This window comes from Phascolarctos cinereus, unplaced genomic scaffold, assembly GCF_003287225.1.
Source record: "Phascolarctos cinereus isolate Bilbo 61053 unplaced genomic scaffold, phaCin_HiC Scaffold_2;HRSCAF=192, whole genome shotgun sequence".
NCBI lineage: Eukaryota > Metazoa > Chordata > Mammalia > Diprotodontia > Phascolarctidae > Phascolarctos > Phascolarctos cinereus.
Window position 1 is genome coordinate 277271482 of NW_027555625.1, and position 15456 is coordinate 277286937.

Consider the following 15456-nt stretch of genomic DNA (forward strand, 5'->3'; position numbering starts at 1 on the left):
GCTGGGCTTTGGTCAATTTTGGCTAAGGATGCTCAGAAGGCAAGAGGTGTAGATGCCCAAGAGCCCAGGGCTACCTTGTGAGGAGCTCATCCCAGGCAGGCACTAGCAGCTGGCCAACTTCCTCCACTTGCCTCTTCCAAAGGTGCCTTCACTTTGACAAGCAACACATTAGATGCTCCAGCTCCAGGCCCACCTAAGAGAACCTCAGCTCCTCTACTCAGGAGGGCCCCACTGCCCCATTGCCTTGCATTGGGCAGAAGAGATCTTGCTAACCCAAGGCTGTCAAACTCACTTCAGCTTTGGCCTCTGTCGGGCTTCAAGCTTTCAGAAAAATTTCCCTGCCGCCCTTCAGTCGAGGTCTTTGGCAGAGATGCCTCTCCTATTTTGCACGCATTGCTCTACTTCCTGGACACAAAGAAAATGGGAGACAGCCTAGGGACGTTAAACATACACACATATACCCAAGCTAAACCTTGGGAAATCTACCAGGGTCTGCATCTCTTTAAAACCATACACAGACATTTCTGGTCGAAGTGAAACCATGCTTCTCCTAGAGGATTGGAGACAGCAGATGAAGCCTTAGTCATACACACTTAGTTTCAAAGTTATGTTGCTGCTCATGGGGAGAAATCAATGTATAGTATATTAAAAACAATCATTGCAGCCCTTTAAATGATCCAATAGTTTAGCTTTGAATGCATTCAAGTTAACAGGGGCTCTAATGGCTTCTGACAGATCATTCCATTGATCAAGGGCCCTGGTCGAGAGGCACTGCCTACCAAACTCTGTTTTGATTTTAAGAAAAGAAAACTGAACGTTCACGGTAAACAGGGCTTGATTGTTCACATGTTCATGATAATAGCTCTGGGTCTGACCTGGGCCTGGGAGCAGCCTGGGAGAGGACAATGGGAATCCTATACACCTGACTCAATTCTTTTCCATTTCTAATCAAGATAGCTAGTTATCCTGAGATCACTGCTGGGGAGGCGAGTGAAGGCTTGAGGGGGGGAAAATAAGACACAGTTTCTTGTGTCAAATGAATACTGAAAAGCAGCATTTGCCTTAGTAATGCCGTTCTAGGGAATTAGTTTATTCTTTGGAGGGCTCTGGGCTGTAGATGAACTCGTCTCCTCCAAAGTGCAAAGCTAATACCCCCGCAAAAAAAAAAAAAAGGTTTGCCAGGTTTTTCAGTTGGTGCTGGTGGTTTTCAGGGAAGGGGGGAATGGAAAAAAAATCAGACTTCATCAGTTCTTACACATGTGAGATTATTTATAAAGGGCCTAAAGTGGCTCAGATTGGGCAGGGCATTTTGCAGAGGGTACCTGTGAATGAGGGGGAAACAATCCTGGGAGTCCTTAGAATGTATTTTTGAATACCATTTGAGATTACAGGCTCATAGATTTAGGGCTGGAAGGGACCTCAGGTTTTCTAATACAACTCTCTCATTTGATAGATAAGGAAATTGAGGCCCCCAGAGGTTAAGTGACTTGCCTAGGGTCACACAGGTAGCCAGTGACCAAGTTGGGCATTGCATCTTCTGTCTCTAAATCCAGTTCTCCTTCCCCTGCACCATGCTGAAAGTGCTTTTGTTTCACATTCTCACTTTTTCTGTTATATGTTCCTTAGATGCTCACTAGCTGTGTGACCATGGGCAAGTCATTTAACTCCTTTCAACCTCAGTTTCCTCCTCTGTAAAATGGGGATAATAATAGCACTTACCTCCCAGGGTTGTTGTGAGGATCAAATGAGACACCATATTTAAACTGCACCTTCCATAAGGCACCACATCAATACTAGCCATTACAGAGCCTAACGTGGACTGGGTGGGCCCAAGGGTCCAGGAGGCCTGGTCTGACTGGAAAAAAAAAAAGAACCTTGCAAGCAAATCCTGTTCATTACCCATGAAAATAGAAACCATTCCCTGCTGAGAATAAAGAGGGACAATATGGAGAGTGTCTGGCTTGCTCATTGCCCAGAGTTGGGCTTTTCTGATGGGAAATTCACAGCATGTGTATGTCTAGGTTACAGGTACTCCCCTCTCCTTATAAAGGGCAGGAGGCCAGTCTTTGAAGCCAGAGATACTGAGGGCATGATGAGCCACGCTCTTGATTTCATTTAATCCTTAGCAATGAGAAAACGCTTGCTGAATGCCTACAGATAACTAACAGAGCACACCGCAATTGTTCTGAATACATATGGCAGAGGCCCAGCAAGCTGCTCCCTGAATATCCTACAGAATGACCTTGACCTATTCTCCCCAGCCATGTGGTACAGTAGGGTTCTAGACCCCCACTTCCCATCTATCAGCAGCAAGCCCGCTCAGCACCAGATTAAAAACAATGCTTAAGCCCCTGTGCTTGGAGCCCTTCACTTGTATTGGTGCCATGTTTAGTCAGTGGCTTTTGTAAAATTGATGAATATTGTCTAAAGGCAAGTGCAGACAGGCAAACAGATCTGTATCTCCTGTTATCCATTTAGCTTGACACACACGTGCATGGGAACTATTTTACCTCAATTCTTTCAGGACTGATGAAAAGTAAATGCAAGCAAAGCCATGAACTACGTCGTTGGAAAAGCATCACTGAATCTAATGCCGGGAGTTAATTAATGCTGCCCTCCCCCAGAAACAGACTGACCCTGGTACTTAGACACTTCAAGTCAATAAACAATTGTTGTACACAGGGCATCCATTAGAGACTGATGCTAAGAAACTGTTTTTGTAGCAAATCCCAAATAGCCGTGGGTGACCTAGTACCGCCATGTTAATAGCAGTGGGAAAAGGATCATTTCTGAAGGATCTCTTTAATGAAAACAGTGTCATCCTCTGGCCTCCAACACACCACAATTACTTTTGGTCTATTCTTCTGTGGAAAATTAGCATTTAAAGGCATCATGGTAGGACAGAGTCAGAAGGGCAGGGTTTAAGTCTCAGATCTGACACAAACCAGTTGTGTGACCTTGGATAAATTACTTCCCTTCACTGGAGCTCAGTTTCCCTATATGTAAAATGAGGGGGTTGGGCCAGATGATCTCTAAGATCCTTTCCAGCTATAAAAGTCTAAGTTTTAGGTGTGCTCATTATTTTGGTTGACATCCTGGTAATGTTATCTATTTCCATTGAAAATTGCAATGCAGGTATACAGTGGATAGAGTGCTAGACAGGGCGTCAGGAAGACCTGAGTTCAGATTCAGCCTCAGACACTTACTAATGGCATAATTCTGAGCAAGTCGTTTAACCTCCATCTGCCTGTTTCCTCATCTGTAAAAGGGGAAAATCAGCATTTAAAGGAAATGAGGTAGAACAGAGTCAGAAGGGCAGGGTTTAAGTCTCAGATCTGACACAAACTGGTTGTGTGACCCTGGACAAATCACTTCCTTCCTTGGGACCCCAGTATTGTGGTCAGGATAAAACAAGACATTTGTAAAGTGCCTGGCAAACCTTAAAATGCTAGCTATTATAAAACAGGAGCAGTGAAGCATTAGGTAGAGATAGTGGAGGAGGGGGAATAGAAATCTCCTCTGGAAATATTAATAATAACTGGCATTTATATAATACTTTAAAAAGAATATAATTTCTTTACATCCATTATCTCATTTGCATCTCATAGCAACTCTTGGAGGAAGGTTTATTATTATCATCACTTTACACATAAGAAAACCAAGGAATTAGGGTTCAAGAGACTTGCCCATGGTCACACAACTCATAAATATAAGTCAGGACTTGAACCCAGCTCTTTCTTATTGCAGGTCAAATATTCTATTCTTTACACTGTGCTGCCACTCACTAAAGAATGGGGTGGGAGAACAATTGGACAAAAAGCATTAGATTACCTTGTCTGACCCGACCCTTCCAGGCTGCAGTCCCAGTCAGCTTTGCTGTGTAATCACATTTTCTCCTTGTTAATGAGAGAAATGAGAAGCAGAGCTTTCAGTACCTTCCTTCTAGTTCATGGCTAACTCTGAAACAGCAAGGTCTCTCAGGTACACTAGAGACCCGAGTGTGGTGGGGTGGAGTGGGTTTGTTTCCCCAACAATCGCAGGAACCTGCCTTTCAAACACCACAGCACAATTCAGTGCCCTTGCAATCCTGCAGGAAGCCATTATCTGCCAGCTCTCTGTTACTCTTCCCCTGTCAATTCCTGCCTCCTCCCCTCAACTCCCTTCTCTCCAGCCTTTTAAAGCAGGGGCTGCTCACTTCTGCAGCAATCTGTGCAGCAGGACGCTTACTGGTGAGCCTTCCCTCCCCTTTATGGTTGTCAAATTGATTTCAGCACTGCCATACCTATGGCTCCCAATGAAACTTAATTAAAAATACCATTTAATCACAAAGTAACAATGGCAAACTGCATCAACTGCATTACCACTCCGTCCCATTTTAATCCATATTGCTGCTCTCCAGCTGAAACTGTTTGGATGAGAATTGCTTTTCAAATCAGAATACCCTTGTCTTCTCCTCCCTTGCCTTAGAGATCTCCCATATAAACAGTATTTACAGCGGCACTGAGCCAAAAGTATGCAGTCTGCCCACTGGTAAATCAGCCTTAACCAGGGGAGGGGGAGAGAACAATGTTGCATTCAAAAACCATCTTCCCTTGAAACTCACCAAAAAACAAAACACCCTCAACCCCTACTGAACATAAGGCCTCCTGGATGGCCTGTCCTTCCCAGGATAGTAGGATTCCATTAGGGATGGACAGCATCCTTCTCTGGGTTTTAGAAGCCCATTCCTCAAGCTGAGTCAGGCCATGGTGGGCTGGACCCTCACCCCTTTACCACCAGAGAAACCCATGATATGGCAAGTATAGGACATTGGGATATACTAGTATGGTAGAAAGAGCACCTGATTCCAAGCCAGGACTTTGATTCAAATTCTGGCATTGCTTTTTACTGTTTGTGTAACCTTGGGCAAATCACTTAATCCTATCTGGACCTCAGCTCTTTCATCTGCAAAAGGAGAAGAGGGTCAGACTAGATGATTTCTAAGGTCTCTTTCAGTTTTAAATCTTACAATCCTATATGACTGTTACAGTCCCTTCCAGCTCTAAATTCTATGATCCTAAGAAGGTTAATATTGATTGGATGCTGCTCAGGGCCAGAGATATTTTGGCTTTACCAAGTGCCTTAGATAAGGTCAGGATGTGGCAAATACCTCTGTAGTATGATGAAAGCTGTCTACCTGCCACCAAATATACTCTATTACTTTTTACTGGTCTGCCACTGATGTTTGAAATTTTATTGTTCATTCCTTTGAGAACTGTCTTCTTTCTTTGATCTTTTAAGAATGTAAATAACACCTGGGCAGCATGAGAGCACCAGGGGCCTGGAAGGGCCATTTAAAGATGGATCGGTAATAGAAAAGTATGCATGTGCACTCACGAACATGCTGCAGGGGTAGGGTGGTGGTGGGATTCACCAGCTGGCCTAGCATCAATCCCACCCTAGACCTTTCATTTAAACACTAGGTTTTTTGAAAGGTCTGTGGCTAAACAAATTGTGGTACATAAAATCAAAGATTCATAGCTGGAAAGGACATTAGATATAATTTAATCCAATTCCCTCATTTTACACATGAGAAAACCAAGGCCAAGAAAGGTTAGGTTACTTGCTCAAGGTCACAAAGCTAGTATGCATCAGAGGCAGGTTATGAACCCAAGTCTTGTGTTTTAAGCTCTGTGCCACATTGCCTCTCATCAATGGAATATTATTTCTATATAAGAAGTAATGGTGATCATGAAAAATTCAGATGAATGGGAGGACTTCTGTGTACTGATGCAGAGTGAAGTAGGCAGGACTAGGAAGATGACATATACAGTGAGCACAATAAATGGAAAGATTAACATGAAGTTGTTGTGTAATTATAATGACCATGCTTGGCCCTGGGAAGAGATGAGATGGAGAAGCACCTTTCTCTTTTAAATAGAGATGAGAGGACAACGGGTTTAGAATGTTCCATGTGCTGTCAGATGGGGACGACGTGTCAGTTTTGTTGAATTTCTTTTTCTTCTCTTTAGCCTTTGTTACAAGTGAAGCTTGTTTAGGCCACCGAACCCAACCTCCTCATTTTATAGATGCAGAAAATGAAACCCAGGGAGGATAAGTGACTTGCCTAGGCTTACACAGTCAGTCAATGTATAAGGCAGGATCCAAAGCTGTCTGGCGATATGTACATGACATCACACGGCCTCTCCCTTTTACTGCCCCCAGAGGCTGGGATGAGCATGTGGACAAGATGAAGATACATCATGAGGAGGAGGGGAGGAACAAGAAGAAATGGGGTGCAAAGACTGAAGCAGGCAAAGAGGGTACCTGGCTCATGGATCACATTGAAGACAGACACAAGGATCCTTGCTCAACTGCTGACCTGCTGAGTGCTAAGCATAGATTATTGTGACCCCTGTTGGATCTCCTGAAGTCTGACCCAGGACAGGGCCCTGTAATATTCCAAGTCTTAGTTTTTGTCCCCATTAAGCAGTCATGGTCAAACAGAGGTTTCTTTAGAGGAGGGAATTATGGGAATGACCATAATCAGTGCTGAATAAATGGAGTGCCGTAACAATGCTATACAGTTTTTGCCACCAATCCTTGACCCTTATGAATCCTTCAAATTCCAGATAAAAATTTGCTTCCTCCAGAAAGTATCCTTAGATTAACCCTATTCCATTCTGTCCTCTCTTTAATTCTGTATTTTACCTCTTCTGCACTTACCTTATGCAAGGATCACAGACGGTTGTTTTGACGTATTCTAAGTTCATTTTCATGTCTGTATTATATCTCCCCTAACTAGAATAGAAGCTCCCTAAAAGTAGGAATGGTGTCTTCTCCATTAGACTGGTAAAACCCAGAAGACGAGGACTATATCTGTTACCACTATGGAGAAGGTGCATGAGAACAGAAAACATGTTCTATCAAACTGAGAGGGCCCTCAAGGACAGGGGCCATGTCTCCCCCCACAGACTATGAGAGCTTCTCAAAGGCAGGGACTTTCTCTTCCCTTTGTATCACATAGTGACAAAGATAGGGCCCACTGGGGATGCTCAGTCCATAGCCCTGTACTAAGATTGTCACTGTACCTTATCTCATCCTAGGAATTCATTTCCACCTCACTGTTACTAATACCCAGACCTTTGTAGAAGTGCAACCTAATCATTTGGTATGTAGCCTGGTTCTCAACTTCCTTCCTCTACATCCTGTGCCCTTACTGCAAAGGACTTACAGGAAATAATAACTCTCTAAACTAAGAAGAATTAGAAAGAACAGACTTTCTGAGGTTTTTCTCTATGTTTATCAGATTTAAAAAGTTATTTATTTTTTCTTTTGCTTCTTCTCTGCAGGGTCCTTAGTAACTAAGGAGGCTAAGGAGAAAAAAAGATAGTAAATAGTAAAAACAAATGTACATGTGGGTTTTCTGTACACTTTAGAGGGGCAAGTTCTACAGTGATGAGAGTTCCCTTGACTTTTGAGTTCAAGAAATATTTATAAGTACTTATTGGGTGGGAGGTATCATGCTGGGTGCTGGGGAAAGAAAGACAAAAACAAAAACAGTACCTGCCCTCAATGAGCTTACATTCAATGTGTATTTGGGTAAGTATATGCAATGTATACACAGAGTAATACGAAATCACTCCAAGAAATAGAAAATGCTAACAACAGAGGAGAGGCGTTAAAGGAAAGGCTTTACTGCATTGTAAAGGGATTCGAAGAGGCAGAGGTGAGGATGGAGAGCATTTCAGACACAGAGGACAGCCTGTGCAAAGCGAGGCGTGGGGAGATGGAAGGTGTGTACAGAGAATGGCACGTACACACACACACACACACACACGTCCCAGTGTAACTAGAAGGGAGAGGACATTCAGGGGAGTAACACAAAATAATACTAGAAATCCAGACCTTGGAAAACTTTAAATACCAAACTAATCTTGCATTTGATCTGTTAAGAGATAAAAGGGAGAAGCTGAAGCCTTTTGACTCCTGCCCCCTCTTTCAGCCTCTCTTCAGATTGGTCTCACCCATGCCTGTGTCAGTAGAAAGGTTAGAAGTAGGAGTGGAATGTGATAAGTTTTGCTACAAGTAGGGCCTATGTCCTCTGCAATACCCTACAGATTTTTGCAATCAAGCATCTCATATAGGTGCCAGAGAAGATACAGCTGGGGACCAGGTAGGGAAGAGGTCAGGATCCATCCCTAGCCAAGAAGACCACAACACAGACTCAATTCAGAGCTCTTATATTTGGGGGGCCCATTTCTTTGCTGTTACAAAGTGGATGGTTCTCAAAATCCAGCAACTAGGTTGTCAGTTGGGATCTTTGAACTTCCCAATGGTGTCCTTTCCTGAGCCCATGGCAGAATCCAGATTCTGTAGCTGAAGTTTTTCCTTTGTTAAAAGGTATTTCTTCTGAAAAACGTGGTTTCAATCCAGACAGCAGTGCTCCTCCTTAGAGCTTTGTTTCCAGGAGCTGACCTTGGAGTTCCAAAATAATGTTGCTAAGATCAAATGGCAATGGCATCTCAGGATCATCATCTTCCCAATATGGCCAGCATATTGGTCTCTGGTCCTCTGGTAAATTTTGGGCGATTCGGGATCGGCATCTATAAGAGTAAGAGCAGGTCGTTATTTATCCATGGAAAACAATTCCCTGAAGATTCAAACCCTAAGAGAACGACTAAAATTTGAATGTTCCTAAAATACTAATCAATGAGGAGGAGGAAGATGACAAATGAAGTAATTGTTCCCCATGCAGGAGGGAAGTTGTTCTGTGATTAGAAAGAATTGTTCACTTACAGTGATAGTCCTTCCTTTTCATCATCCAGATTTGTGTTACCTAGAGGGATGTTCCAGAAAGCCAATCACAAAGAATATTTAGTTGCTCAGCCTTTTTTTTATTATTATTATAGTGAATTATGTTTTCATTATCTCAACTGTTATTTAAAGTGTGTGATTAAACCATTATCAGATTTAAATGTTTGTGGGATTTCAATGTATTACTAGATTACTGAGAAAGATTAAACTGAATTTACTGCACTAAGGTTCCAAGGATAGATTAAACAATATAACAGATCAGGATTGACTTTGTAGATTCTAGAGATTTGCACATGTATCCTTCTGCCTCGCCTGAAAAAGGCACTCCAAGGAGAGATCATTTTATAAGGATGTATGCAAATAGAGGTTAATAATCATTTCCACTGATGAATAGGTGGGGAAAACTTCAACAAAATTAAATTAAGAGGCTAGCGAAGAGTTAGTCCCTAGGGAAAACACTTAAATCACAGTTTTTATTAAATGGATTATTCATCAATACTAGAAGACTTAATTATCATATGCAACTAAATTACAGACTTGCAGGAGAAAGTTGGGACAACATCACTACACCCTGGCAGACTCCTGTCACACAAAGAGAAGATTATTTATATAGACAACCTGGGAATATCAGTAGCTTTATCTGTGCTTGTCTATAAAATGGGGTATGAGGACTCTGTTCTATCTATCTCATGGAGTTATAGTGAAGAGAGACTAAGATACACGGTGGTGAAATGCTCTGAAACAGTACAAACTCTAAATAAATGCCTGATGATATTACTATTACTGTTTTAGAGGGACAGGAAACCACAGTGGGAGGATAGAGAGTTCATTTATACCTTATGCAAAACTGAGATATTCAGTACACGGAAGACTTAAAGCAATGCAAGTCAGAGACAGAAATGGACGATTCATTTGCCCTTCCCCATATTCAGTGTAGGCATAGAAATGTGGATCTTGGGAATCCATTTGGAAAAGTCATGTGAAATCCCCCCCCCCCTTTTTTTCTCCCTGCTCTCAATCAATAAGCAAGTGGTCACAGCCAACATTATTTGTCTTCTGGCCATGTAGGATGGACTATAAAGAGATCAAAGTACATAACATCCTGGCCCCATTTTGAAGACTGTCGCAGTGGAAAGATGCCTTCTTCTCTGGGGAATTATTAATGGCACAGGGACCCCACGGGAAAACACACTTCACCTTTACACCTATTTTTGCGGGTGGTTAATTGCCGCACCAGCATCTTGTGCGCTCCATCCGTCGTACATTACGGCACAAGGACAGTATTAACACGTGACATTCCAATATATCTTCAGCTCTCCGCACCAGGCCCTGATAATAGCATCTGTTAACATGCGCTAAGCACTATTAGGTAGCACATCACTTCATAAATAATAAGATTAGCTGACCTCGGGGGCCCTGACAAGAGTAACGTGTTTAAATGTTCTCATTATTTATTTAAAGCAAGAATTAAAGCAACAGAAGCTACTTTTGACAATCCTCTTAGCATAAATATTAAACTGTTTGCATTGATAAGCCATACTGCACAGAAGAACAGGATTTGTTTTGCAGACTGCTCTATAATAGGCGTTTCAGAAAATGCAGCTTGCTGTCTCAGTTCTGAGAGGTGCTTCGCTGATTGTCTCATCATTGTTTCACAGACATTTTCTAAATGACATGAAAGGAACATGAGGAAAAATTAATATTCAGGGGAAGCTGCAACTAATTACCACAGAACTCAGCAAGGCTTTCAAATCATGCTTTATTTCTGTCTCAGTACCAAACAGTATGCTCAATTTGCAGGAGAGGGTAAGATACTCCAAATTAAGCATTTCAATCTAAAAGTGGATAAATTAACCGTGTACACCTTATTTTGGCTGGTAGATTGAAGAGCTGTGATAGCGAAGATCCACTAAGAATATTATGAAGCTTGCAAAAGTCAATTAAAAATGCATTCTCACTTTGAATTTCAAATGTAAAGTGGTTTGGGTTTTTTCCCCATTTTAAGAACGTATCAGAAGTATTAAAGTCTGTGGCGTAGGTATACTTAGCAGCAGTCTTTCTTCCTCCTTATTTCATGTTCCACATTGTCTTCCATTGCATTTGGCTTTGTATTTAAGGGGAGGTATTTGGCATTGGCATTTTGGGCATCTGGGAATTTTCTGCCCCCTTAAAATAAAACTATCAAGCCTGCTCCCGACTTGGGGACAAAGCTTGCTGAGCAAAATAGCTTCCATGGTTTCTCCTACTGTTCTTCCCAGAGAAGGGAAATGGTTCCAAAGGACTAGCTGTCACATGGTTCACTGTAACTTAGATTGTCACAGAGACTGTTTCTTGCTCTCTGTGGCAGTCCTAGTATGGGTTCATTCATCCCACTTTATTTTATTTGAACCAGGAATGGGACCTGTTCTTGCATCTTGTTTTGGGATGGGTTTTTTGTTTTTGTTTTTAAGTGCCACAGTTCTGAACTTTCAGGCCTCTCTCGTGAGTTCTTCTCTTAATGACTAAGAAATTATCACTAGTTTTCTTGACACTGATTAGACTTCATAGTGCACTTTATGCTTGGTATGCTATATTTATTTGTAAGAAATGGGCTTCCAAGATGCCAGTTGACAACCACCCCTAACTCAAATAATTCTATCTGATTCAACACCATGCCAGACTATGAAACAGAGGAGAACAGAGGGAGTATGATAAGAATCAAGTTTTGATTATTCTGGCAGGTTGTAGAGAAGCAGGGACATTCACTTACTGCTGGATCGAACTGTAAACTGGAAACGTTTTTTGGAGCCCAACCTGGCAGTACGTGTAAAATTTACAAATTTTACCCAAGAATCACCCAATAGTTCTATTCTTGGGAATATATCCTGAAAGTGTTATTTTAAAATAAACAAAAAGAGTTTTCTATTTAAAGATTTTCACAGCAGCATTATTTAAAATTACAAAAAACCTTCAAAATTAGAATCGACTTAAATGTGCAATAATAAGGGAATAGATAAATAAATTGTGGCACATAAAAGTCAAGCAATACTATAACGTAATTAAAACTTAGAAGGATGAGGAACATAAAAAAATTCAGAAAGGAGAGACGCAGGTCTGGTGAATACTGGTCTTGCTTCATGGCTCTTGGCTACTTTCTCTCTCTTATGTTTCCTTGCCAGGCAAAATGCCTGCTTTTTCCCCTCCCCAAAGAACAATAACAATGAAAATAACAATAATGATAATGGAAGCTCAACACAGTGCTTTCATATTAATAGAACACCTCCTACAAAACAATCCTGTGAGGCAAGGACTGAAAAGATTATTATCCCCACTTCACAGATGAAGATATTGAGGCTCACAATGCTCACCTCGGGTCACAAAACTGAGTGTCAGGGTTGTGGCATCCCTAGGGGGCTGGATAGTGTGTGTCCAGAGAGGGAATGAAAACGAACCCCAGACTTTCCTCTCTGGTTTGGGCAAATTTCCCGGTCAGTGGGTAGTTCTTTCATAGCTAATTGCTGCTTCCCATCTCCTCTAAGGAAATTGTTCAGTGACAATTCAATTCAACAAGCATTTATTAAATGCTTATTACAGTGCAAGGCATTGAGCTGACCACTAGAAAAAGACAGAAAGACAAAGGAGGGGAAAGCTGGGTCCTGTCCTCAAGGAGCTTACAGTCTACTTGGAAAAAAACCAACACTTAATTTCAAGTCAAAGGACTTAAGTCCAAATTCAGGTTCTCTCTCTTAGCACCTGTGTGCCTCTGGACTAGTTACCTAACTTCTCCTGTCCTCAGTCTCCCAATCTATGAAACGAAGAGATCATTCTCAGAGACTTTCTAAGAATCTTTCCAGCTTTAACTAACCACAATCTTATTTCTCCATTTGAAATATGGTTCCTTTGAGCCATGTCGTCATATCATTCCAAATCACTGCATATCATCATCACTCTTCCTGAAGAGGAACTTCAGCCCTTCTCAAGATGGCGAGTGACCATGGATTACTTACTCGGGACTCACTGACCTTTTCCTGGAGTACTCGGCAAGACTCACATGAAATGAAATATGATGATGATACTGGTTAAGATAGTTCATATTTTATTGTATTTTAATAACAATAGCTCACATTTGTGTTATGTTTTAAAGTATTTCTCTATGATTCTCCATAAGGACCCTTTCTCCCTTTTTCCTAGGGCAAGCTGGAATTCAAGACTCCCCGGAAAATTTAAGTTGTAGCTTAGGTTTAAAAATGTATTTCATATTCCGTAGCCCTCTAGTGAGAGGCTGTACCCGTTGCATGCTAGTCAGGTGAACACATTATGCATAATGTTAATGTCCCCATTTTCCAGATGAGGAAACAGTGTCAGTGAGGCTAAGTGTTTTGCTTTAAGGTTACACCCTTGGCAAGAGAGGCAGCTCAGCTACATTAAGCCAGCTCGATGAAAGGGAAAGCCATATAGGCCTCCATCTTTCAGACCTTCATCTCTCTCCTTCCCACAACATAGAAACATCTGGATCTTAGCCATGCAGCTAAAAGAAAAATCTTTGCTTAATCCATCCCCTCCAAGCCCCTTAATTACTAAATGAATAGTCCTCCCCTAATGCCTTAGTGACATAACACTAAACCACCAAAAGGCCTCTCCTAACCTGGCTGCCAGAGAGTCTGCCCAGAGTCCCTCCCCATGCAGGTATAACTCCCAGACCCTGACCTTCCTCTCCACCGACAGCTGATTTCCCTCAGGGTTGCACTTACATTTGGATGATCAGGGTTTCAGCTACATTAGTGGACACTGGTCATGATGCTAAAATTAACCACTTTAGCTAAAGTGTGTGTTAATTATGGGTATGCAAGCAGTCAATAAAAGGTTAATGCAAGAGTCAAAGGATAAATTTCTTTCTCTATTGCATCACTCCACAGACTAAATGACTAACATTATGCTTTGTGTTTTTAATCAATAGGTTTTACAGTAATGTGTGAGCCATTGATTTAAAAAACACACACAGAGAATTCTCTGCCCCTAAATTCTGCAACCAATAAGGAAGAAGTAGTAATGGCTTAATGACACTTCCTGAAATGGCAAGCAAACAGGTTCATGTGAAATGCTGACTGGTTCAAGAACATGACTGCACACATGCTAAAAAAAACCCAACCCAAACCAAATCTATGTCCTTAACTGAGAGGTGCTGCTGAGAAGTCAATGGAATAAGGTTAATAGAATGAAGGTATACAGTGGTGCACTGGTAGATATTTACCAAGTGGCTCTCAGTGGGAAAAAATGTATTAATGACACACTTCTAAATTGAATCTACATTATTAACATTTTCTCCATCACTTTCTTAAGTCTAGACAATCTAAAAGTTACCAAATTAAGCCCTGATTTGTAGCATTTGCTATCACCAAGGTGCATCTTGTTCTAATGGCAAACATTTATTAAGTGCCTAGTGTATGCAAAGCACTAAGCAGTCAATGGGGGAGATAAGAAACTTGAGGTGGGACTAGATGACTTCTAAGGTCTCATTTAGCTCTAAATCTAAGATCTTCTGAGCCTGCCCTCATGGAGCTTAGTCTAGGACATTTGATCCTCACCTACCCTGTGAAGAAGTAGAGAAATTATCCTTATCCATTTTACAGACAGAGAAGTATGATGCAGTAATGGTAAAGGATTTGTCAAAGCTTATACAAAGTGATAGCGAAAGAGATGGGACTGGTGCTTGCCTTTCAGGGATGCTTTGTGATAAATAATACACAAGAACAACTGAGTGGGACAATCAATGGACAATTCCAGAATGTCTGCTCGTGCCGAGTGCTGTGTAGGTAATCTGGTGAATCTGACAATCTGGTAAATGGAGGAATAACGGAGCAAGCAAGCACACACAGTGCAAAGAGCTCCAGGTCTTTGATTCAAATCTTGGCTCTACCATTTACTAGTTCTGTGACCTTGGTCAAGTCACTTAACTGCTCTGGTCATCTCTAAAATAAGGGGAATCAATTTAGAACAGTGATATCAAACTCAAATAAAAATGGATCCCTGAAGGCTGACTATTGGGGCAGTTAGATGGCATGGTGGGTAGAGCAGTAGGCTTGGGATCAGGAAGATTCATCTTCCTGAGTTCAAATCTGGCCTCGGACACTTACTACCTGTGTGACCATGGGTGAGTCATTTAACCCTGTTTGCCTCAGTTTCCTCATCTGTAAAATGAGCTGGAGAAGGAAATGGCAAACCACTCCAGCATCTTTGCCAAGAAACCCCCTTGGGTCACAAGGAGTCAGACAGGACTGAACAACAACTCTGTATTTTTATTTGTTTTGTTAAACCTTTTCCAATTACATTTCAAGTTGGATTAGGCTGTACTCTGCAAATGTTGACACCTCTGATCTAGATAACTTCCTAGGTCCTTTCCAGTTCTTAACTTGTGAACTTGTGATCCCAAAAGACACCTCCAGAATCTTCTAGTCCAACAGGATGGAGGTGGGGACACACACCTAATTTTAACAACCATTTATGAATTATCTATTATGGGAAAGGTATTCAGATACATGGTAGGGATTCATAGATGAAATAAAAGTAACATATTCTTCGCCTTCAAGGATCCTATAGTATAATTTATTAAACACATAATACACACACAGAGAGAATACATAAAGTTCTATTAATAAGGTAGAAGTTAGCATTTGGAGTGCA

The 15456-nt window shown here is 41.5% G+C and overlaps 1 protein-coding gene across 2 annotated transcripts in view; it reads right to left on the reverse strand.

Annotated features, from left to right (window-relative positions):
• Window positions 1-8206: 8206 nt before the first annotated feature.
• FTO (FTO alpha-ketoglutarate dependent dioxygenase) overlaps window positions 8207-15456 on the reverse strand; it is a 418955-nt gene continuing 411705 nt past the window's right edge. The window contains exon 9 of one of the 2 annotated variants that reach the window (XM_020985190.2): window positions 8207-8585. In XM_020985190.2, the coding sequence (XP_020840849.1) occupies window positions 8432-8585 (154 nt within the window). In that variant the 3' untranslated portion in view covers window positions 8207-8431. The remainder of the gene's footprint in view (window positions 8586-15456) is intronic. The other variant, XM_020985192.2, reaches the window with a different exon arrangement.